Genomic DNA, 24,955 nt, shown 5'->3' with positions numbered 1-24,955 from the left:
TTGATCATAGAATCTGCCCTGAAAGTTTGTCGGTCGAATTCTAATACACCCTGTATAGTAGGTACTTTTCACTGGGTTATGTTTTGGAACCAGAATTTAAAAACGTAAAATCCATCAGTGAATGGGGTTTAATTTATCTATTTTTGTTACTACAATATAGAGTTCTTCGGTTTTATTCAGTTAATTTAAAAAATAAAATACTTTTTGCAAAATGGGACTAAAATCTTTTGCTAATTTTTTAATTGAATTAGTTTTATATTTATTATGTTACTTTTGATAACGGAGGTAAAAAACTTGTATCCAGTCTTGATTTGCCGTGTTGACTTCAGTCGGTCGCTTTTCAATTTGTGCTTTTTTGTGGCGACAAGCGCCGTAATCTGAAATTTCTTCGATTGGTAGCGCGGACAGTGGTGAAAAGTGATCGGTCGATGTCATGGTGATATTGGAAGCAACGTAGAATCGACAAAGTGTTTTTTCTGCGCGAAATTAGGCACCGAAAAATGTGAATCATTTATTACCTAACGAAATAGATGAGAATATCCGCTCTGTCGCTGTCAACTTCCGTGAAGGTCAGCTTGGAATGTCTCGACCAAACCTCCAAAGCTTTCGATATGACAAATCTGACAGCGTAGGAGTCCAGATCCCTTAAATTCTTGCTCCGCAAGCTGCAACAGAAAATGTTCCTTTAGCACAAGAAAAAAAAATCAAAGTAGAACAGTTTATACACAATGTAGCGCTCTTGTACGAGTCGCAAAAAAAGCACAATATATCACTGCAAATAACGAGGATTCATCCCATTTCGACGACACCTCGCCGTTTGTAAGGCGAGAAGGCCATAAAGCAGCGATCCTTCTCGTAACAAAACTGGCTTTGATTATTGTCGTTTTTCAAGCCTGTAAAAATTGTGTCCGTCGCGTTTAAATTCTAATCAAAGATGATGGCTCCTTTCGTTTCTTTTTTACTTCCATCACGGAGTTTGAGTTTACACTTTGTCGGTTTAATTGGCGTAAAGTTGCATAAACCGCACGAGTCTGACATTAAATCGAACCGGCTCCCATCCAAGATAATGCAGCCTATTAAAACTACAATTTAAATCAATTCATGTATAATGCCGTTTGAGAGTCTCTGGAGAGTGTTATTTAGATGCGACCGCCCCTATATTCGGTAATTAACTGACATTTAACAGAAACCACCCCTTCTGATGTGTTCGACTAACTCAAACTGACGGATAGATCCAGAACGTCTTATTACCGGTTCCGAGCCAACTAGATATTAACTTTTAACCGCAAACTCAACTGACAATTACCCAATAACTTATCTTCACGGAAGCACGACGTCACGTCCTCTGCGAAGACCGTTTTCTTCTGGATTTGGGAAGGGCTGGTCGTAAATTTAACAGCGGAAACGTCGAGGATAACGAACCGAGGAAACGAAAAAGGTGTCCGAGTAAATACCGCGTCTGATCTTCTTTATTTATAAATGAGTTGTTGAGCGTCTTCCTGATGATGATACCCACCCGGTCGCTCACTCAAGGAGGTTGTGATGGTAGAGCAAACACATCACACCCAGGTTGAGTGAGTCACCGAGATGGATAGTGTCTTCGTCCCCGATGATTTTTTCCAGGTGACGATGTCGTAAATCGCGCACTAGACGTGGTGAGTTTCGCGAGAGTAATCCAATAAAATGCAGAGCGGAGCGTGTATTGGCGCCGTCAATCTGTTTTAAGTGAATTGACGTCAACTTAAAAACATTCAAGTCGAGGTTTTTTTATTGAAACGTTTCGACAGACGGGGTGAACCGTACCGTTACATTCGTGCCAGTGGTACAGAAGGAATGCATGTGCAGTATGCGGGCGCAGAGGGAGTGACGCCGTCGTTGGGCCATTTGGTCAATTAGGAATTATTGAGGTTAGGCCCCCACAATCAACAGCACATTCTGAACAAGAGCCTGAACTTAGCCACAATCACAACGGTTTCCGTCGCTACACTCACGTCGGTCACCGGACCTTCAGCCACGAAATCTGTGTCAAAAATTGTTCTGGGGAATGTTCCAGACTCGAAGTCGTTAACGCGAACTTCCCAAGATCTAATGGACCAGTTCAACAATATTAACTTCGTTTGACGAGATAAATTAGACGACGCGATGATGGAAACAGAAAACAAAATAATAATCACAGTGAATTAATTATTATTAAATGGTTGGCAATTAGGCTGGTTTTGCGACTGAAAAGTTGGTACTTTTAAGTTTGTCTGGTTTGTTAGGAAAACGCGAACTCATTGTAAAGCACGCAGACGTAACTGCAAGAAAATGGAATGAAGGCTTTTAATTTTGTATCTGCTTGGAAACTATATAACACATAAATCTTTTATGGAGATTTGTTGATTTACTTAACGTCGTAAATATTTATTGGAAACCAGCAGTTCTTTAACCTTTCGGTAATAGCTACTAAAGTGATCAAAGCTGCAATTTCTCACATTTTTGACCAACGTAATCGATACGTTTTCTTATTATCATGATGGTCACCAAGACAATATTATTAAATAATGTCGGATTTCGAGCTTTACAAGCTTCAAATTTTCATATGATTACACTGTTTTTCTTTTGGTTTTCCTCTTTTTTCAACTATTTCATATTTACGTCACTTTGACATTTAATAGAGATAGAAAATAGTTTTGAGAAATAGTGAAATACAATTGACAAAAGAGGAAAACCAAAAGAAAAATACTGTAATGTAGCTATTATGACACTAGTGCGAAAAGTGCGTTTGGAGCACTAGTATCATCTTTACGAACATTAGAAAATATTTAAATATTTTGACGTCTCTTGAATCTTTAATTCTATAAAATTATGTCAGATTCTGAATTCGTAATCAAACTCTCTAAGAAATTACTGTAACCAAGGTAGTGAATGTTTGTTAATCGATACATTTTCTTATTATCATGATCTTATTAAATAACGTCGGATTTCCAGCTTCACAAGCTTAAAATTTTCATATGACTAATGTAGCTATTTATGATACTAGTGCGACAAATGCGTTTGGAACACTAGTATCATTCAAGATTTTTCTTTACGAACATTAGAAAATATTTAAAAATTTTGACGTCTCTTAGAATAGTTAATTCTATAAAATGAAGTCAGATTCTGAATTCGTAATCAAACCCTCTTAGAAATTACTGTAACCAAGGTAGTGAACGTTTGTTTGTATTATTTGTTTACGTTCTTAATTGTTCATATTTTCCTAATAAAAAAACATGATTGGACTGTTTTTCTTATGCATTTCTTTTCAAGATAAACAATTCTCTTTTTCGCACTCGTGTCTTAAAGTGAAGTTTTTCAAACTGAAATGTCAAAAAAAACAAACAAATAGGATTTTGTCATATAATCAATTTCGTTATTTACCACACTAGTGTGAAAAGTGTATTTAAGCCACTCTTCACGATAGTGGGAAAAAAGAGTTGTTTTCGCACTAGTGCGCATAAGAGAGAAATAAATGAAACAAATCGAATGTTTTCATGTTGACATTTCTTTTGGATCTCGACAAGTATTTGTGGTGTTAAATGAAGCTTTTGTATTGATTTTCAGCAATACTTTGTCTTGCTACAATAATGTGAAATCAATTTTGTGGTGTTATTTCTGAATGCATTGAGTATCTCAATCACGAGTTGTTGTTTTTTGAGGAAGATAAAAAGCAAGTAATGAGAATGTTTACGGTGTAGTGTTTGGTAGCATTTTGCAAACAAGAGAAACTCAGATCCACTCTGAAATAAGAAGAGTTAATGAGTTCTTGATCGAGTTAATTAAGAGTCTTGTATCAAGTATTAAGTGAAGACGACACAATCGCTGGGAAATATTATTTAACGTTTAAGATCGGATTTCCCCTTTGTTACCGCCACATCATTATGGCAGCTGTTAAATACACAGCTCTCTGGTGCGATTTAATTGCCAATAAAACCAAACGAACGAAATCGATCGCAGGGAGCAGCGTTCACAGTCGAAAGAATTCGCTGATCCGCTCCTGGTCTCGGTACGTCCCTGGCTTGCCGACTTAATTCCCAATTTATTTGACGGTTAGTCGGGGTAAAGAGCAAAAAACGTGAAAAATGGGGGGCGCAATATAAATATTATTCGCCTCACTTAGTTTTATCAGGTAAAATTGATCGAACCGGGGATTAAGATTGGAAGGTTAAGAGAAGGGGACCAGTGAAATTTAATTTTCCCCCCAATTTCCACGGCGACTTGAGACGTTTCAAAAATCGAATTTATTGGCCGCCGAAAATTTAATTGCATTTGATGCAAATGTCGAAGCGGTAATCGCGTTTTCACGGAAAAATAATGATTTTTATTGCCGTCTAGAAACGAGCACGATTATCTGTTTCCTGTTGGGGCGAACATGTGTCGAGAAAGATACAGCAGAAAATATCTGTGCGGAGATAAATTATGTCGGTCCCGAAAAATCTCCTCGTTACAACAAGGAAAAATGACTGGGGTCATTTTCACGATTTTGTAAAATTCATGAACCGATATACGAATTTCTTTTTTTATCAGGGGCTCGAGGGATTTTTGGGGGTCGTGAGTAAATAAAAAATAAAGGTCACATACCATCGCCACGAATTCAAGCACGAAGCACGAAATGTGCGTTGGGTTTAGAGCCAGCACTCGCCTCCGACAACGGAGAGCTTTCAACTGACGGTGCTTTTTGGATAACGTACTTTTATAAGCTCAGGAATGAGGAGTGCGCGCGCAAAACACCCATCTATTGAGTGAACAAAAAAAAATAGATCATAATCGAGTAGTGCTGGAGTGTATAATGATATGTATAATGCAAGTCGGAAACGTGATATTGACGCCCCTGATGTCATTAGAATGTTATTAGAATTTATCGGCGTGTCCTGGACGGAGATAACACATTTTTCAACAAACGATTTTTGTTTTGATAAACGATACTTTTTCACAACCGGAAGACAATCTGTATTTGCGCCGACGAAAATCGAATTGATCAGGCGTGTGGGAGGCGAGATTCATATAAATTTTATAACTTTAGTGTTTGATGGCGAGGTTGGACGATTGATTCTTTTTATTAAAAACCAGCTCGTATTTAAATAAAAATAACACGGACGCGTGGAAGGTTCTCTTTTCTACGGATATTAAGACGCTTCCATTTTGCACTTGATGCATTTGACCGAACAGTCCAAAATTAAATATTCCTAAGCCACTGCAGTCAAATGGAAACCATGTGGCTTGACAAATTGAAATTTAAAATGAAGCGGCTAAAAAGTGCATCTTTTTCGTCCGAGTCTGAGTTTTCTGGCCGAGGCATGACACAGGCGAGGACAAATCGCACTTTTTGGCAGAGGTGCACATTTTTTAGGCGACCGCACGAACTACAAAGCGGTTTCGTTGTTAACTTACTAAACAGACCAAAAATTGGCACCAGGATCAGCGTCCGAAAAAGAGTCACTTTTGGTCCACTTGTGAGTACGTAAAATTACCGTTTTTATTAAGGGTGTCTAAAACAATGTTTTGCTACCTGCCATATTAAGACTGGCTGGCAAATCCATTATACAGGGTGTCGCAAAATTCGCGAATTCCGAATTCAGAGCGTTGTAGGGGATCACTTCAGTAGTCCAAATATGGAAATAAAAAAAAAATCGGGACCCCCCCACAAAGATACATTGGTCTGAAGGTGGAGTAAAAAAATCTAAAATGTTTGTGATCTTTCTTAAAAATGAAACGGCAACGTAGCTAGAATAGTATTTTCTTACTGTGAATATGCAGGCTGCTGTGAACTAAACAAATTTACCGTGCTTATATCTTCTTCAGCAAGAGCGATTTACGAGTATTTACGAGCTCTACTGGGTCCTTCCCTACCACGCTCTGAATTCGGAATTCGCCAATTTTGAAACACCCGGTACTTAGTATATTATGATTTATCATACGAGTCTTATAAGAAGCATTTTGTAGCATGCACGGGTTTAGGGCACGACGAGCTTGCGAGGACTGCCATGAAGGGGAAGTGCTACAACATGCCACTATTTTTTTCGTAAAGTAAAAACGTTTTAAATGTGAATTGTCAAACTCAAGGTCGCTTAAAACTTGATTGAGCTGTATGTTAGTGAGATCTAGTTACTTTTGCTTTTAACGACAAGTCCTCAATTCACATCTACGAGTATAATGTTCCAGCTTTACCGCAGTTTTAAAATTTGGGGATTTTTATGGTGGTTGGTAACACAAATATTACAGTGGAACATTTGAAAGTTCAATTTTAGTTTGAAGTTATTGTTTGTTTACCGTGTTTTGGCGTTTGGCGTTTGATGTTTGACATTGAAAGTTACCAACCTTGGAAATGTAAATTGTACTAGAACACTCAAATCAGCTATTAACTCACTTTTGAGAGCTGTAATGACTTTGTTATAAACGCAAAATAGAAAAATTGGATTTTATAATTTATTTGTCAAAAGAAATTACATTTTGGTAAACTAAGGTTGTTTCTTTTACTTTTTGAGAGTGTCCAAGTTAGAAGAAAAAGAAAAATGTGTTTGCTTTTACTAAACCACATTAATTAAATAAAACTACCGCGTGCTCAAAAATGACTGAATCTGTTGGTAACAATGAAAATTTGAATGATTTTGGTACCACTGTAATCTAAATGCATTTCCGGTTGTCAACTTTGACAGTGTTGACAAGCAAATTTGAAATGTACCATCAAAGGTTCATTTTTGGTCTATTTTTTTTTTAAATCACCTGTCAGTGTGAAAACTTTATAAAAAACCAGGTTGTGTTACCCTAAAACCTGCACTTACGGACCAATTGTATAACAGTTTCCCCATGTCAAAATTGAGGTTTTTACTCAATTCAGGTTTGTCACCTTTCAACTCTTCGCAATACCGAATCAGGGCCACTTTTCCAGGTTCTATGAGGGGCTCCCCACTACCTTTTTTGCGAAGGCATCTTTTCAAATTTTGTGCGTTAGTTTTTCAACGCAAACAGTTATGCGCAATGACAGCGCCGATGACCTTGACGGCTCGACGCTGCCAACCTACATTGTAAAATGCACTATTTACTACTTCCAATTCCTCATACCAACTTAACAACACTTTGATAGCTGATTTAAAAAAAAATTGATAACCGACATAACCTAAATTTTTTAATGTCGTGTCAAGTTAAAACATCCCGTCAGTGCCAAACAGGAGACAAAAAACACCAATATTTTTCAATTGTTTCATTGCCAACATACTCGGTCGTTGTTAAGACTATATTTGGAAAATAAATGTAGGCAGATTTTTTTGTCGCATTTATGACATTATGAGGACTTGGTATTATGAAATTCATGAAATGTCGGAACTAATTAAATTAAATGTTTCTGGAGTTTCCTGAGGGTATAACAAGTTCACATAACTCTTTCACTACGCGATAATTACGATGAAATTGAATCTTTCATCTGATTGTCAGAAGTCGTCGTAAAATTTCGAACAGAAATTAGAAAATCGTTTGTCGGTGGCAGTTTGTGCAACACAACAATAATAAAAAAACTGTAGATATCCAGGCAGTTTTAAAATGCTTGTCTGCAAACGAGTTCCGCTTTCGCATCTTTCCACCGTTTCCATTTTTCCACGTTTTACCCTCCCAATATGTAATTGTTTGGATTTTCATCATCGATTGAATCTAAACGTTTCCGCCGACATATTTTATGTTCTTGGGGGCTCAACGATACCGATTTTTTCCCATCCAGACATCACAACCGGCGATAACTTGGTCCAATGAGGCGTTCAAAATTGTAATTCGAAAATATCGACGGCTCCACCGCCGCAAACAGCAGGATCATCGCATTCAATCAGTCCAAGATAATTCCCGACGTAAAACGGTGCAGAAGAGGCCGGTGCGAAGAATTTTATTTTGTGCGCAGAACGCGATAAAACTTTTATCAGAAATCGTTGACGGCCTCGTTCGGAATTATTTAAAAGGAAATGATATTTAATACGTTTCACGCCTCCTCATTTGGGGATTGCGGGCTCGAGGGGGTGGACGGCGAATGTTCAACCGGAGTTATCGGTCATCGGGCGTCTGGTGCGTGCACGCCGATAAAAGTCGCAAGACGCCTCCCGACGACTAAGAGAAAAACCATCATTTCAATTAATTTGGAGGCGACAATGGGGTCGCAGACGCGTGCCCCAATTGAAAACGACTCGCCCGAAAAATTAGATCAATTATGAGAGTGCGAGACTTCTTAATCTCGGCTCCGGTGGAGCTGGGGCTTCCTGGTGCGCCCGGAGTCGTCGAAAAATCGCGAGATCGATGCCGGTATCGAGGGCTCAATTTATTTTTGCGATCTGCTGGTGACAAGCAACACGGCAATTTGTAATAACTGAAAAATTTTAATTAAAATTAATTGTTCCGGCTTCCACCGATCGAAGTGCTTAACTTGCGCGTCTGTCATGTGCATCTACACCTACAATGAAGCGGACCCTTCACACGTCAACATTATATAGCAACTTAACCCAACAATTAATTCGATTTGTTTAATAATTCTCTAGCTCACTCCACGCGCAAAAAAATCTTTCCAATTTAATTCATACAAAGGATCCGGTAACGCTTTCTTCTCCGGATCAAATTAACACACGTAATTGAAAATCTAATGTGCTAAGTGCGTTTTAATCGAATTAACGATAAGACAAAGCGGAACCGTCTTTATTAACGCTCTTGGATTTTTTCTTGTCCTGTTGGCCTTTCAGCATCTACTTCATCTCTTCTATGAGATTTAACCTAGACAATATTCCGTTCGCATCTTCCTCGTAACTAAATTTTCCAACTTGTATTTTTTTCCTCCATGTAAATATGTCGACCAAGGCTATTTTCACGGAAAATATATCGTCCTGAGAAGCAGGATAATTTGGAAAAAGAAGGAACGGTGGAATTTAAAAGAAAAAAATCACTAAAAATTGTAACCTTATTCGTTAACAATGCGAGGTAGTTCGTCAATTATCGAAAATCTATTAAAACGACAAAAAAAGCAAAGCATTTCGTAAGTACTGCATCAAATTAAAGCGTTCTACATGAAACAAGTTAGTTTTGTGTATGTGGATTTTTTTTGTGGCAATGAAGAGGTTTATTGCAGTGAAGGAATGTATACAGGGTGATTCTCAAATATGTTTGGAAAAAAACCCGGTAACTGGTGATGATGAGAAGAAGTCATAGACAAAAAAAATTCTTATAAAAGTTTTTTCGTTTTCGAGATACAAATGATTGAAAATTTGGTCAAAATTGCTAGTACGCTGCTGGGTTAAAGGCCTGGTAGTTAAGCAACAATCATAGGTGAAAGGTGCTCGTCAGTTATTTACCTATGACATTAGTCCTTTCGATCATTTCTGAAGAAACATTTACAAAGCTGAGTGCTTGCTTGCTTATTGCGTAGTTGATTTAACAATGGTTGCTAATGAAGTGAACAAATTCGGACAAAATTTCCCTATTCATAGCCATCGAAAATACAAAGATATTCACCCCCAAAAGTCATTTACGCAGAATTATTTTGTGTCAAGGACACTCCACATTTTTTCCAAACTCATTTCAGAATCACCCTGTATATACTTAAATAATATACATAGTTATTTACAATATGTACTAGTGTGAAAAGTGACTTTTCACATGAGTATCATAAAATGTTTATTTCTCTATGAATGTCCAAATATGAACGAATGTCGAAATATTTTGACGTTTACTTGAATAATTGATTCTATAAATTACCGTAACTAAGTTACAATTTAATTTGATTATTTATCTTATGAATTTCTATTCAAAATTGTGCGAAAAGTGTGCAATAAGTGACTTTTTTCAAACCGAAATGACAATCGAAAACTATAACATTTCGATCGTGAGTGAGAAAAATATTAAAGAAATTGGATTTTATGCTAACAAAAATGAGAAAAGAACGTATATCAAGAATCTTGTGGAATTGTGAGGCTCTATTCTATAATTTTATTGTGTCTATCTATGTCGAGCCGTTGAAGCCGTCAAATCAGATGTCAAATGTCAAATTATATAGATCTTAGCGTCAGTTGTGAGTTCGACGTCTTAGTTTTGCTTGTGATTTTCTTCAGTTTTTCTATATTCTAATTAGTTTTTATCTTACACAGTCTTTATTAAAAACCTGTCATTAATGGACTTACATAACGTCTCTTTTTCTATTTGATACCACAATATGCTACAGAGCGGCAAAAATCAAATACATATACAGGGTGATTCAAAACCAACGCACCAACTACTAGCAGTTGTACAGAAGAACATTAAAAAATTGAAAAATATCTTTTCCCAGCTTCAATTAAAAGTTACAGGGTGTTAAAGTTAGAACATTTTAACCAAAAATGTCCTTGAAAAAATTTAGTCAATTTCAATAATATTCATTAATTAAATTATTTTTCTTTTAGTCCATTTGATTTTTTAAAAAATTAATCATGTGCTTTTAAATGTCAACAAAAGAAATTAAAACCTGGAAAAATGAGAAAAAACAAAAATCATCAGGAGAATATTTCTATTATTTTTTTTTTACGTTCCTCTAACTCTACTTTAACGATTACAAGTAATTGGTGCGGTCATTTTGATACACCCTGTATATATTCATTCCACAGGACTTGATGTGCGTTCTTTTAGAGACGCTTTGTATTTATTTCAACGATTGATTCTCTTTATTAAAACCCAACTCGCATTTAAAATAACAGACGTGTGGAACGTTTTCTTTTCTGGAGAAATTAAGACGCTTGCAAGTTGGAGTTGCATTGACAAAACAATCCCAGATAAAACATTCTAAACCATTCAAACCACATGGGTTTACATGGGTGAACCTTCAAAGTGAACTTGTAGGTACTTTTTCTTTAAATATGCCCATGATACGTCGGTGAAGGTTATTTTGACAGAAAATATGTCATCCTGATAAGCAGGAAAAAAGCGAACGTTAGAATTTAAAATACCGCCAAAAACTGTTACATTATGCGTTAACAAAATGAGTTAGTGTGTCAATTATCGAAAATCTGTATATATAACAAAAAAGCAAATCATTTCGCAAGTGACTTTTAATGATGGAGACAAATTTAGTGGATTGGCACTCCCGAATAATTGGTAAACCTAGTAATTTGTCAAAGAGTTGTCTGTTGATTCGCTTTCTAGGTTAAGATTTAGTTAAAATTTGATTTATTTTGACTTTTGAACTGTCATATTTCAATTTGACAGTCAAGTGTACAGCACAGAATTGCGGGCAGTAATTTGTGTATCATTAAAAAAAAAACAATGTAGTCTAAGCTTTATTGTCATAACTGTCATAATAAATAATTTTGACTGGGCTTCCAAATAAACTGTCACAATTATTATGCACAATTATTTTACATTTTAGTCATTAATTTCCAAAGTTTAATAAAAAACTGTTCAGTTTTCGGAAAAGCACATCTAAGCACTTGCAACTTTTCAGGATTGATGTCAAAATGACATGTGACAATAATAGATATTAAAATGAGGTTATTAATACGTCTAACACCTAAAGCCTAATTCACATCTTATATCAGTCCAATTTCAAGTTTGCCCGAAATTCAGTGCTCGCAATAGTACCTTAGTACCAACATAAAATCGTAAATGTGTTGCCAACACAACAAAAATAAGTTCAATCATTGAAATTCACCTGAAACTAGTTACAATAAATGAGAGCGTTGTCCGAGAAACAGTTTTTTTGTGTGGTAGGTTTAGTTTTGTGTAAATGGAGGTTTTTCTTGTAGCAATAAAGAGGTTTATTATTGCAGTGCAGTGCAGCGCAGTGTCTTAAAAGCTCCGATTGGAGCGATGCATCATTTACGTATAGCGCACTATTTTGTAAACCACTTTAATTGCTTTGTACTCCACACGTCTAATAGAAGCGGAATTTTCGAGACAATCTAATTATGTCGCGTTGTCAACGTCTGCCTCTAGGAAAAAAACGTTTGGAGAGGTGTCGAGAACCGATTCGAGCTTTCGGTGCAAGGGCTCGACCGTCGTGTTGCATCTTGATCTTTTTATTTATGCGAAGCGTACGAGAAGCGAGAAGTTAGCACCCTGGGGTTAATTGAATGATTGATTTTTGTCGAGATAATTTTCGCCGAGATTCCCTCATAATCTAATAAAACCCGTACGAAGTGGGTGTGATGGAGGGATGATTGAAAGGCGCCATAAGTAATACGTTCAAAAACCATACCTAAGTGCCTTGCGGTTTAATGCAAAGTGCTTTGCCATATCAAGTATCTCTAACGTCAATCGACCTGCCAATATGTCGATGTTGTACTTTCAACTCGGCACTATCTCTCCGCCATTGAACAGTTCAAAACGCCGATAATAGGCGGACAAAAAATACGGGGAAAAGGAGGAACGAGATCGCGTTCGCCAGATGTCCCGACATGTGGCGATTGGTGATTTCTGGTGTGGGGCACCGGACTATAGCATCATTTTGCAAGTTTTCAACGAAACCAGGAGAGAAAGCGCAAATGCAGCGAGTGCCCTTGTTAGTTTTCGCTGTGTGTGACGTCACAGCCATCTAGGGCCCTCGTCGGGGCACTCGAGTCGAGTGGGGCCTCTTCCCGGGCCCCTCCGGCAATTGTCGATGACACGTATACGCGCCGGTCTCGTTTGAGGGCTTCCCTTATCCAATAATACTCTACAGATTTTCGAACAATATGCAGATCGCAGATTGGTTTCGGTGGTTTAATTGGACGGATTTCGATTTAATTTTTATTTGATGTAGTTGTGGAGTGGAGCGACACGGTCGATCGGGGGACTCTAACCTTAGTCTGAGCAATTGACATTTTGCGGAAATACCAATGGAAAGGGCAACGCGTCCCCCGGGGACCGGGAATTCGAACACGAATTTTCAACGTCGTCGTAAACATTTCATCTGCATCGAGCAATTATTGGGGCAATTAATAACGGCTGCAGATGACGACATCGCGGCCCCAGAAAGCTCCACTTTTCACCCGCGACGTCCAAGGAAATTGGTGCATTCCGTCGCAGGGAAACTTTTTAAATAATAAGCACACAACAAACTTCGCATTATAAGTTTATTGCAAACATAGAGCTGTGCGGATGTTGACTCGCAACCGACAACACCACGAACGGAACTTATTTCGCCAACAACTTGCCGACGCGAAATCGAAAGCTTCTGGTTAAGAATTGAACATGCGAGGTTGCCTTCGGGTCGCACTCCCTGGTGCGTAGAATCATTCCGTAATGCTCGTTTATTAAACTTAATTGACATATTGATCGTAATTGACGTACGAAAAAACTTCCATAATAATTAGCGCGGAGTTAGGCAACCATACATACACATCTGCTCGAACCGCCTCGCTGAAAAGGCGATTTTTCAGTTGGTCTGTCTCACTATTCAAATACACTTTTTCAGCATTATTTTCCTCTTAATGCAATTTATTTTTACCAATCGGCGTTCGCTACTACCAACAGCGAAAACGGTGAAAAAGCATTTTGATAATTTCGAACGTGGTGAACTGCATTTAATATCTTTAATTAAAAGTGATTTGTTTTATTTTGCGCAATTGCAGGATTTTTCAGCCAACGATGACCGTGCCCGACCACAACTTGCATGTTTATCTGATTTCACAGATCACCTGCTAATGAAAGGCATTCCGTTCGTGTAAAATTTCTGTTGCCAATGAAAAAAAAATCTGACAAATTTAAATTTTGAACTGATAGAGGAGAGTTAAAACCGATAAACCGATATTGGTGAAAGGTCGATGAAAACTCCACGCAATGGAAACGGCACGTTTGATCTCGATTTTATCAGAAATGTTGAAACTTTTGGAATTACAATGTTTAAAACGCGTTTGTAAAAGCTTAATCGTTTAATGAAGTGCGCTCGCTGTTTTCGGGAAATATACAGTGTGTATTAAAATTGACGCATAATATTTAGATCACATGATTCTATATTGAAATACAAGCAAAAAACTCTAGTATCAATTTACTGTTAATCATTTGCCCTTGGAGCCAAACTCGAAAATTTTCTTTGAGTTAAATAGTATGAATAACACATGATTCAACAAGTAAAATAAATATTCCAGCAATAATTTTATAATTTTTATTATTGGTTTATTTTTTTGGTATTCAACGTACATACGCGTGACAAATATTATGTGCCATTTTTAAAACACCCTGTATATTAAAAGATTACTGTACATTATTAATAAATATTATTATATAAATCAAACTGTAAAGAAAATAAGTACATATATAAAAAAAAGAAAAGAAACTGGTGAAAAAAATGGAATAATTGGAACTTACCAATGTGTTGAGTGTCTAAAATTACATTTTGCGTTATGGACGTTTTATTTATATCAAAGTCAAATTGATTAATTAAATTAAATAATCTTCACTGAACGTATCAACGGACATCCAGTGTTTAGACGCCCACGTGCTACTGCAAGAATTGTTGCAATTACGTTATGAATGAAAACACCAATCATAGTCCATATTAATAGATGTTAAAGTAGATGAGGTAGTAAATAAATGAAAATGTCTAAATAACTGTAAATATCGGATGTTCATTGAAATTTACGGTTAAAGTTGGCGTTCAAGAGTCGATTGTGAACGCACTACGGATTACGGATCACGGATCAGCTGTTTAAATCTTACGTTTTTACACACGTAAGAAATAAAAAAAATTGCAACGGGAAGGGGATCAGAAAAAATCCCAGCAGGTCAAGCCAGGTCAGGTCAGATCAAGTTTGCCATTTTCAAAATGGTTGCCAATGCAGACGGGCTTTTAGATTTAGTTACAAAAAATAACTAAATATCAATTTTGACAGAGTGAGGTTATGTTCTAAAAGAAATGACAAGCACAGTACATATACGCTTGCCCTCCTCTCGTTCAGTAAAAAAGACTGCGGCTCCCGAAAAGCGAATAAAGAGGAAAAGAAAAATGTTCTTGACCTTGACGTTTTTTTGACAATTGACATGTAAACCAAAAAACTCTAAAATTACCATAAATGGCCGTACCGTCAACTTAAATTTGAATTTTCAGGGCCAACTGCGTCGACCACCATTTTGAAATATAATATAGAGAGTAATATAAGTAATACACGGTGTCTCAGCTAAGACTTTCGAGCCTTATATCTCGGTTATTTGCCAAAGGATTTTTATGAAATTTAAAATACAGATATTTTAGACCGTGAAGGTTCAATTAGTAATAATAAAATTACCTCAAGTTAATAAATATAATTTTTTAACAGATGTTTCCTTTATCGAAAATTAGGGCGATTATTATTAGATTGTTAAAAAATAGGGGTCTACACAAACAATTAAGTAAATCACTTGTCTGATTAGATTTTGTCGTTAAAAATTTAATGTAATATTTGAAGGTATTTGAGCAGTTACCTTTTGAAACAATTGATGATTAATTGCCAAGCAACATTTTGTACACAGTCTGTCAATATTGGGCGCGCTTTATTAGAAACGTCAAATTGTGAAAATGTATTGAAAATACTCTAAAAATAGACTACAGCGGCAGAAATTTCAATATCGTTGAAAAAGGAAAAAAAAATTGCCTATGGAGAGTGTCGTAAGAACTTCAATGACACAGTTCGTTTTCTCGTGGAACACTATCCAAATGTAGGCTTTACAAAATGTAAGGTTAAGAGAGTCGTCAATTTATTTGGACGACGCAGGAAGCGTACGTGAACTAAATTACCTTGCTAAAATATCCCGATCGTGTTTTAGTCCTTTATGGAAGAATTAAAGCACCCAGTATAATAAATTACGTCCAAATGTTGTCTTTAACTTCGTAAGTGTTTGTAAGGTTAGCAAGATAAACGTCAAATATGTCACCTGCATTTGTGCGAAAAGGAATGACCAAAATTCTGCAAAATTACGCGTTTGTTTCATACGCGTCTACGTTTTTGCATTTGCAGCCACGTTTAACACAGTTTTTGGTTTTTTCTTGCAAACCAGACGTCTTTCAAGGACGAGTTTTTCCCTGCAGCATTTTTTATTGACGATCAATTTTTTATATAAATCTTAATTGATTCAACATTTTAAAAAGGCATGTAAAAATTACGTTTTTAAGACTTAGGTGATTGGATTAATGGGATTTTATTCTTCACCGTCTAAAATATCTGCATTTTAAATTTCACAAAAATCCGCTGGAAAATAACCGAGTTATTAGGCTCGAAAGTCTTAGCTGAGACACCTGTATTTGAATTTCTCAAAAACGTGCACTTATTGATACACTTAATTAGGTTTACAAAACGATTTTGTTTGAACGCCATTGTGTTTATTGACATCATTTTGAATAATTTTACAACAAAGCCTCGCCTATCCGTGCTAATGATTGGTCGAACCGGTACCAGAAAAAAGCAACGTTTCTTTGGGCAAATATTACGATATCAGGTGCATCTCATACATTTGCGACATATTGCAAGTAAAGATAGAATTTAAATGATTGGAAATCCCCAAAATAAAAAAAATAAAAAATTGTGTGTGCATTATTCACATTTTTGTCGCAAAATATATAATAATACATTTATTTATTTGCAATTTATATATTTTCTACTAACTGCTTATCATTACGTTATTGCAACATTATCATATTCCGCATTAAAAAAAATCACTTGTACGGGGTGATCAAGAAGGACTGTTTAAGTTGGTAACACTGGATCGTATTTTAAATCGTATAACAGGAGTAACTTTCGGTTGTTGGTGGCTTGTCGTTGTTAATGATATACCTATATCAGATATTTGTCAAATAAACCAACAAAACATATCCAGTTGCAGTGTTATAAATAATCGAATTAAAAAAAATTCTTAATTGTACTGCCAACTTAAACAGTCCTTCTTGATCACCCGGTACTTTTCCCAAACCAAAAATGAATTAGTATAATTTTTGTCGATGAAACATTCATAGCGGATGAAAAATTATTAATAATTACAACTAAGGTTTATCATGATTTAAAATATTAATTTCATTGTTCAATTAATGTGGTGTTACTTTTGACTTTGTTAATTTATTAATTGACATCTTGAAATAATTTTGTTCATAAGTTAGGCAACCAAAAATTCAAAAGTGTGTAGCTAAAGCATACTTTCCAAATAAAATTGGCGGTGGGATTCACCAAAAATATTAGCTCACCCCTTAACCGTCGTTCCTCCCTCGCAATAACCCGTCAATCTCCCAGCTCATTTAATTGCCGGTTAGATAATGTCGCCTTTGGCATCTGTTTAGCTCACCATCTTCATAAATATAAACCAGAGTCACGTGAACGTTTCCCCGACTTCTCAGACCACCCCCCCCGTCACCTTTCCATTACAAGATATTAACGCACCCCTCTCTAATTCATTTAACGCTTCAATCTCGGTTTTATTCTGAAATAATTTCCTCCAAGTGGAGCCGACGCCTCCGCCAACTCATCCCAGACACTCACCTCCACGTCAGATTCGTGTACGGCCACTTCTGGCCGTGCAAAGTGAACCTTTTCCTCCTCCCAGACGTCTGAATGTTCTTGTCCGGAAGGCCACAACGTGGGGTCCTGAGCAGCTTGAGGGTCCGCTGATCGAGGCGCCCCGTCACGGGGATCCCAGCGAACTCCTGCATTTCTTTGATTGCGTTTCGTACAGATTCCTCCGTGCGCAGCGCGAACGCGCCATCTGCCGTCTTTTCCATGTACCCGAACTGCGTTAGGTAGCGTTGCTGAAAGAAAACCACACATTAGCTCCAGACAATTTTCAAATTTTGCAATAATTAATTGTTTAAGAGTCGACACTTAACCACGCTTTACATAAATCATGAAAGAGGCGTTCTGTCAGCTAATTATGACGAAAAGAATCAAGGAAATGAGTGTTGGTGGAACACAATTGTTGCTTGTTTTGGTCAAGAATTTTTACCTTTTCAGCAAGACCTAAATGAACCAGTGTTTTGAAATATTGTTTGTTTTGGTCGCGGTGTCGAGAACAGCGAGTTGGTTTTGGTGTGAATGAATATAAGAGTGAGTCACAGTTTGTTTAAAAAAATTGATGAATGAATGCATGCATGTTGAGGCAATTCCGTTTGTGGCTGGCTGGAGAGAAGGAAAAGCTCGACGAAAAATTTTAGATCTACAAGCTGGGTGGTCACGCTATTTTAGAAGGTTTGGATTAGAGTTGCATTACAAAAAACCAGTGAAATCTGTAAGTTGTGCGTGTTTGAGACAGATGCTTTGAATAAATGTCAGTTTCCGTTATTAAAAGATTGCTGTACAAAATAGATGACGTAATGGTGATATAATGAAATAATATATGCACAGTTGTATACTACAGATGCTTTGATGATAACGAAGAAAGGAGTACACAACCTGTATAATAAACTAAAGACAGCGTAGGTTTAAACCCCACACGTGACACCAAATCTAATGTAATTATCCATATAACACGCTCTGTTTATTGTCGAGTAAAGTACGGAGTTTTTGACAAATCAACCGACAAGACTTGCTTCATTCTGAGATGTTGACATCCGGCCGACAAAAAATAATTCATATTTGACCAAATTAAAAAATTGTTGCACGGGGGCAAAGACCTGAAACTGATGAAAAATAGAATTTTTTGCACGACTACTTTTTTTTTAAGTCAAGCCAGACACTGCGCCTAACTTCACTGGACTCGAATGATGACAGCGCGTTATTGTTATTGTTAAAAATATTCTATGGGGCGACTCTCAACTATAGAATGTGCGGAAAAAGAAATAAAATGACAGCAAACAAATGTTGGGCATTAAAAATAAAGTGGCAGTAGTGCAAAATAAATGAGAATGTAAATAGTGATGTCAAAGGAATTTGCATTGCTTGATAGAAATATCAGTAGGATAAATGAAATCCGGCCTCGATGCCGTGCCCCCTGTTTACATAAAAGAGACAAGTTGAGTTTATTTCCTTGAATAACAAAGATCAATGAGTCGAAAACCGTGATTTTTTTTTCAAAATATGGTAAGACCTTGAAACATAGATTATGAATCAACAGAAAGTTATGGAACTCTAACAATGCGTTGTAAAATGTTTGAACGTTTTTAACTGTGCAAGATAAAATAGTAATTGTAAAGGTTATATTAGATTTCAAAATGGTTGTCGACACAGTTGGCCTTGAAAATTTTAATTTACGTTGCCAGTACGGTCATTTATAGTAATTTTAGAGTTCTTTGGTTTACATTTCAATTGTTAAAAAAAACCTCAAGATCAAGAACATTTTAACAAATGCCTTGTGATTTCCATTTTTAAGACATTCCTTAACTTAATAAGTAACGCTTTCCACGGGCTTCGCCGTTGATCAAAACCATATCGGTTTTGTTCAGGTTGGTGAAAGCTAAATTGAGGTTAAGATTGCTGTTCTTGTCAAAGTGACTTAATTTTGAATTAAATGACAACAAAAAAGCCTACTGTGATTTTTTATACCCATTTTTTTCATAAAATCGAATGACCCCCAAACTTTTTTTGAAAACATTTTAGCCCGTTTTTCTCGAAAAATATCTACATTTTTATAAGGCATTCTTGGCTCAATCGTTACGTATTGTGGAGTTCTACCACTGGTTAAAATATCTGCACAACTTTCAAAGTCACCCTGTACATACTGCAGAAAATGAAATATTTGAAATACGTATTTATAAAGCACCTTGTGTAATTCACGTTTTAGAACAGTTATGTAATATCATTTTTTATGTTTACTAAAGCATGGAATAAGTGTGAATTATTATTCCCGTGGGCTTGCACGAACGTTTTATTGTAAATAAAATATTTCCAGGACACGCGTTTTTAACTTTCATCGAAACACGTTCACTTCACACAAAATGACATTTTTATCAAAAACATTTATAAGCAACAAGCGTTGTGCTTTGTACTAATGATAATGTTCCGAAACAAATTCTACAGAATTTTGAAAAGTAAAATAAATAATGCAGTGCCACAGCTCTTAGCAACTGTATTTTTATGAAGAGGTCATCAGTCCATGTAGTGGTAATTCGTATTCATACAAAAAAAAACTATAAAATGAAATCTTGAAACTCTTTGGAATGTTATTCAGTACAGTATGGGACCAAGAAAAGAAATAAATTAGTTTTGTACCGTCTACTTGTCCTCTTTGTACAGTTGGTTGCAAAAAAAACGGGAAACGAAAATTTTCCTAATGTAAATTTGGTTTTGTTGATTTGTCAATTAATTGTCTACTTGACAATACCTATCAAGTAATTTAAAAAAATGTCATTGAATTTTGACGTTAATTCTAACCTATCTCTCATGAGGTTTCACACTAGGGAAAATTGCAAAAATGTGTCAATTTTATTCAGACAGTTCCCGTTTTTTTTGCAACCAACTGTACTTTCGCGTCTTTTTTATCAAAAACTATTAAAATACCTGATTTTTCCACGATTTTAGTGTGAAATAGTATATTTCAAACCAAGGTAAGAAAGTGGTTTCTTGCAGACCGCAGGCAAAGATTATAAACCGAGTCGTAGACGAGGTTTGTAAGTGCCTAAGGTCTGCAAGGACACTTTCTTAACAAGGTTTGAATACAATTTTTTTCCCTACCGGCACAACTTTGTTGAAAAAAGTCAAAAAAGATGGTTATATTTGTGATTAAAACGAAAATTTTGAGAATTGAATAGTAGGCTGTGTTATTTGTTTAATTAACTTGTCATCGCATTTGAAGATTTGAGGTTTGTTCGAAAATTTGATATAAACAGGGTAAAGTAATCTACCTACCTAGCTTATCTGTTTATTTTCCAGATTATATGATTGACCTACCAACTTACTTCATTGAATTGGCTTTCATTTATCAATAACTTATTTCACTTTTGACACTTTTGACATTTGTATTTTGGTACAGTTTTACCATAAACATTTCATGATTCACTTTCTTACCTTAGCGAGAAAGTTGAATTTTCTCACCTCAAATGAGGTATCCACAGCCTACATTTCTAACCGGTAGGGAGAAAAATATTTACCTTCATTATTTACATAAATCAGGCTGTATAAAGGAGGACTATCGCCATAAATTTCTAGGATGATATAAATATCCAGTTTTTATTTTCTGCTTGTGGACCAAATTCCAGTTTATGATTCGCCTCCGTCACTAAAATCACATTTTGTGCATCGCAAACTGTTAAAAATAGGCGCGTGACTAACATTTTTTATTCCAATTTATTCGGCAGCCTTTAATGAAAGAAAAGACGTTCCTCAAACTTGGTTCCGAAATAGATCAACGAAAACAATGAACTTAACGAGCCCAATTATGACCTTGCGCAGCGGCAAGGTCACCGTTTGCAGAATTCCCTGACAGGCTGGCTTCTCGGTAAGTACCGAAATAATCTGACCATTTCCTAGTGCGGTCAGAAAATTTAGGAGTACCGATAAGAGTGGTGTGCATCACGAATGCATCCGAATTTATTGTGACCAGATTTGGAGGTTCTTCTGCGAAAAGCGCGGCCACTGACGCCGCTTTCGTAAAAATGCACTGCTCACGCGTTCTGTTTATTTTCTTTGGTTAATCCCATCGCGAGAAGAAGCTTCACTGTTCTGTTCGTTTCTATTTCAGTACGCATTATGTAAATCTTCCATTGAAACGGCTTATTATTTCTAACAATGCTCTGCCAGGGGTCCACATTACCATAAAACATTCATAAACAAATTATACATGCGTGGAAAAGGCTTCTTAAACGTTAACTTTCTTTCAGGGTTTATCTCCGAAGCCAATCAATTTCGGAGAGGTCCCCTTGGCCATGATAAATCTCGACGGGCAAGACAGTTGGACGATAACAAGACGCGTGTTTGTTCAGGACGTTATCTTAAGGTAGTCTTGACATGTTTCCACTAACCCATAAAAATGCACTTTATCTGTCTTGTTTTGTTTCGTTCTCGATTTGACCACGTTACGGATTTCTAATCGTCAACAGGAAACGCATCATCATCGACCTGCGATGGCTTCGGAGCCGAAGAGATTATGACATAACATCGGCGCGTTGAAACTTTGAACCGTCAAATCGCTGATACAAAGACCAAGGAAAGAAACAATACGTGATCGTTAATGGCCACAACGTGAATCATCCCAATTGTGGACAATTAAGGGGCGATAAGATGACGACAAAGGAGCTGGTCTTTTGTCGAGAGCAGCGACGCGGAGCACCGGCGAGTTTGATTTTTCCTCCCCAACGGAATAGACAACCCCAAGTCTATATTTATTTATGGAAGCGACGAAGACACGCCAGTTGAGAAGATTCGATGCATTATTCGTATTAAGAGCAACAGCCAGACTAAACACATGTTCCGAGTGACACAGAAGACATGCTGAAAAAACCATCTCAAAAACCTAATCAGTTCATCTATCATAACCGAATCATTTTATTACTCGCTGCTTGATGATAACTGATGTAATAAATAAAATTGTGAGGGAAGTTGACGCTTTCCCGTCGAGACCTTTGAAATTATTCAAATTCGATGAGGAATTGCGTCGAGGAAGTGCTGGAGTGGCGATATTTTTGTGCCAACTAGTCACATCAAAGGTGCACGAGATCATGCCCTAAATGTGACATTTTCCAAGACAAATTAAATTTTGTCGGGGCACAAACATCAAGTGGAAAGACTAACTTCGTTTAGCAGATGTTTCGATCACGGGTGCAACGTGTTCAGACAAGTGCAAATTTAAAGAGGCACAAATGTTTTAAGAAAAATAGACATATTAAATAAAGGTTATTTTATTTCCATGAGTGCTAAAACCTAGAAAACATTGACCAAAAGAAAGTCATGAACTGTCACCCTCTACCTTATCAAATATTTGAATATTTTTTAATTGGGAATTCCTTTCGAAAATCAGTGCACAAGCATTTCATTAACGCACAAAAGTTGTCCATCATTTTGCATTGCTGTGATAGACGTGCTTAACATCATTCGTGAAATCGTGACAGATTTGTACGTTTTTTGACAGACGCGGAGACACGTGACAACACTTAGTTACGCGATAAAAAGTAGAGCGGCGGTTAAAAATTCATCACATCGTTCGTCTCAGAAGAAGTAACAATTTCAACAACAGTTTACAACAATTAAAAACGCTTGTACAGAAAATCAGTTCAGATAGACAGCTGTCAGTTCAACAAGTAAACATCGTGAGCGTAGGATTACAAGTGCGGAAAGTTCTGCAGGGTTGTGATGTTTCCACCCATAGAATCACGTCACGTAGCAAAAAGTAACTAAAAGTACTAAAATCACTGAATTGCATTTAAAACAAGGATGCATTATCATGTTGGTACTCGCAAAATATTTTGACGCGCTTGTGTTGCTACACTGGACATGCGTTGTTATGACAACTGGATGCGTTTCAAGGTTTACTTGACAGGTCTTTGATTTTTTTTTATTAAATGTGTTTTGTGTTGAATAAAAAAAAGTCTAAAGTACGTCATAACAATGAGATGCACAACCATTCCCAGATATAAATTGCAATTAAATAAAAATTTTGTAAAATAATATTGTTTTTGCAAACGAGTTCTAAACTTTATGCACGTTGGATTTTCCTACTCAAGGTCAAATTCTTAAATTTTTTGACTTCAATTATATTTTAGCTGTGTATGTCGCCAATACGGACTGATAAAGTAATCATGTCATGCGTTAACTGTAGAGGTTATGTTATTCGCTATCAACAAGTTAACTTGATAAGCACTTTTCAGTTCTTGACTACATTTAATTGACACGATAATGTGAAAATTGCTAGGAGAGGAGGCGCAGGCGCGCAGGTTTGTAATATGACAAGAATTTGACAGGGAAAATCCAATGTCAATGAACTTTATAATCTGTTGTTTTTTTTTTTATCAAGGAACCACCAACACCGCAATTTACACCCAAAATAGAGCTGGCAACATTGTACATTTTTGACCTAGGGTGATAAATCTCGTATTATAAAAATTGAGGTTATGTTGAGATATTAGTAGTCTTCATTTGAGAGTTTAATAAATGATTCACTTTGCGAGGCCTTTTTAATACCTTCAAATTTTAAATGCGAGAATACTTTCAATTACACTAAAAATGCCAGGCTTTGGCCGGTGTGGCCAGTAGATATCATTAAATTCCCTAAATTTAGTAAAATTTTATTATTGCAAACAACAATGCAATTAAGAGCATTTTATTATGCAGCTGTTTGCAATACTGCAACCGGATACGTCTTTTGACAGATATTTGACGTGAAATCAACAGCGACAAAATTGTAGGTTATGTATGTATAAAAATCAACGGTACAAAGAAACAATTTGAACTGTCAACTGTCAGTGTGAAGTCGTCAAATACCGGAAGTTACTCCAGTTATACCATTTAAAAGTAAAAATCAGTACTGCCAACTCAAACGGTCCTTTTTGATCACGCTGTAGCTCCACCGTCTTTCTTATTCTTTAAAAAGAAGATATACTGCGCACTGCGGTTTAATATGTACTGTCGCGAGCAAAAAAAACTGGTCGTCAAAATCATACTTTGACGCAATGGAAAATGCTCCACTGTAAAACTGTCGTAAATATCATAACCTATAATCACGTAGTATTTCACTAATTGTCATTTTTGTTTCATTTTTTTTGACACTTTGTTGACATGGGCATAATCAGACAGGGATTTTTTTTTAATTTGTGACAATCTAACCAAATTTTGAAGTGACATTGACGACCAGAATTTTTTGCTCGCGACTGTACATACGGTTGGCTTCAAAAAAAACGGGAACTGTCAGAAAAAGTTCTGTCAGATTTTATTAAATTTTTATAGTTTGAAACGGTGTTTTAGGTTAAAAAGCTACACTTATGTGTCAGAAATGTCAGTTATGCAAATACAAATACTACTGTCAAACAGACACAAATTGACATAAATTGATAAAATTAAATTTCCAATTCACATTAGGTCAAATTTCCCGTTTTTTTTGAAGCCAACTGTACATGATAATGGTGATAAATATTAAATGAACTAAT

General features: G+C 36.3%; 1 protein-coding gene and 1 long non-coding RNA gene across 2 annotated transcripts in view; one reads left to right on the top strand and one right to left on the bottom strand.

The window, feature by feature from the left end:
* Positions 1 to 24,955, bottom strand: part of LOC138137791 (matrix metalloproteinase-2-like) — a 53,685-nt gene that overhangs the window by 14,102 nt on the left and 14,628 nt on the right. Inside the window, exons 2-3 of the mRNA XM_069057344.1 lie at positions 17,430 to 17,695; positions 519 to 665 (exon numbers count right to left, since the gene is read on the bottom strand). Coding sequence (XP_068913445.1) covers positions 519 to 665; positions 17,430 to 17,695 — 413 coding nt within the window. The remainder of the gene's footprint in view (positions 1 to 518; positions 666 to 17,429; positions 17,696 to 24,955) is intronic.
* On the top strand, positions 19,970 to 22,867 carry LOC138137793 (uncharacterized). The gene is made up of 3 exons (XR_011161883.1): positions 19,970 to 21,315; positions 21,698 to 21,813; positions 21,917 to 22,867. It is a non-coding gene; the product is annotated as an uncharacterized lncRNA (long non-coding RNA).

This window comes from Tenebrio molitor, chromosome 9 (genome assembly GCF_963966145.1).
Source record: "Tenebrio molitor chromosome 9, icTenMoli1.1, whole genome shotgun sequence".
Lineage (NCBI taxonomy): Eukaryota > Metazoa > Arthropoda > Insecta > Coleoptera > Tenebrionidae > Tenebrio > Tenebrio molitor.
This window is presented reverse-complemented; position numbering and strand designations above follow the sequence as displayed.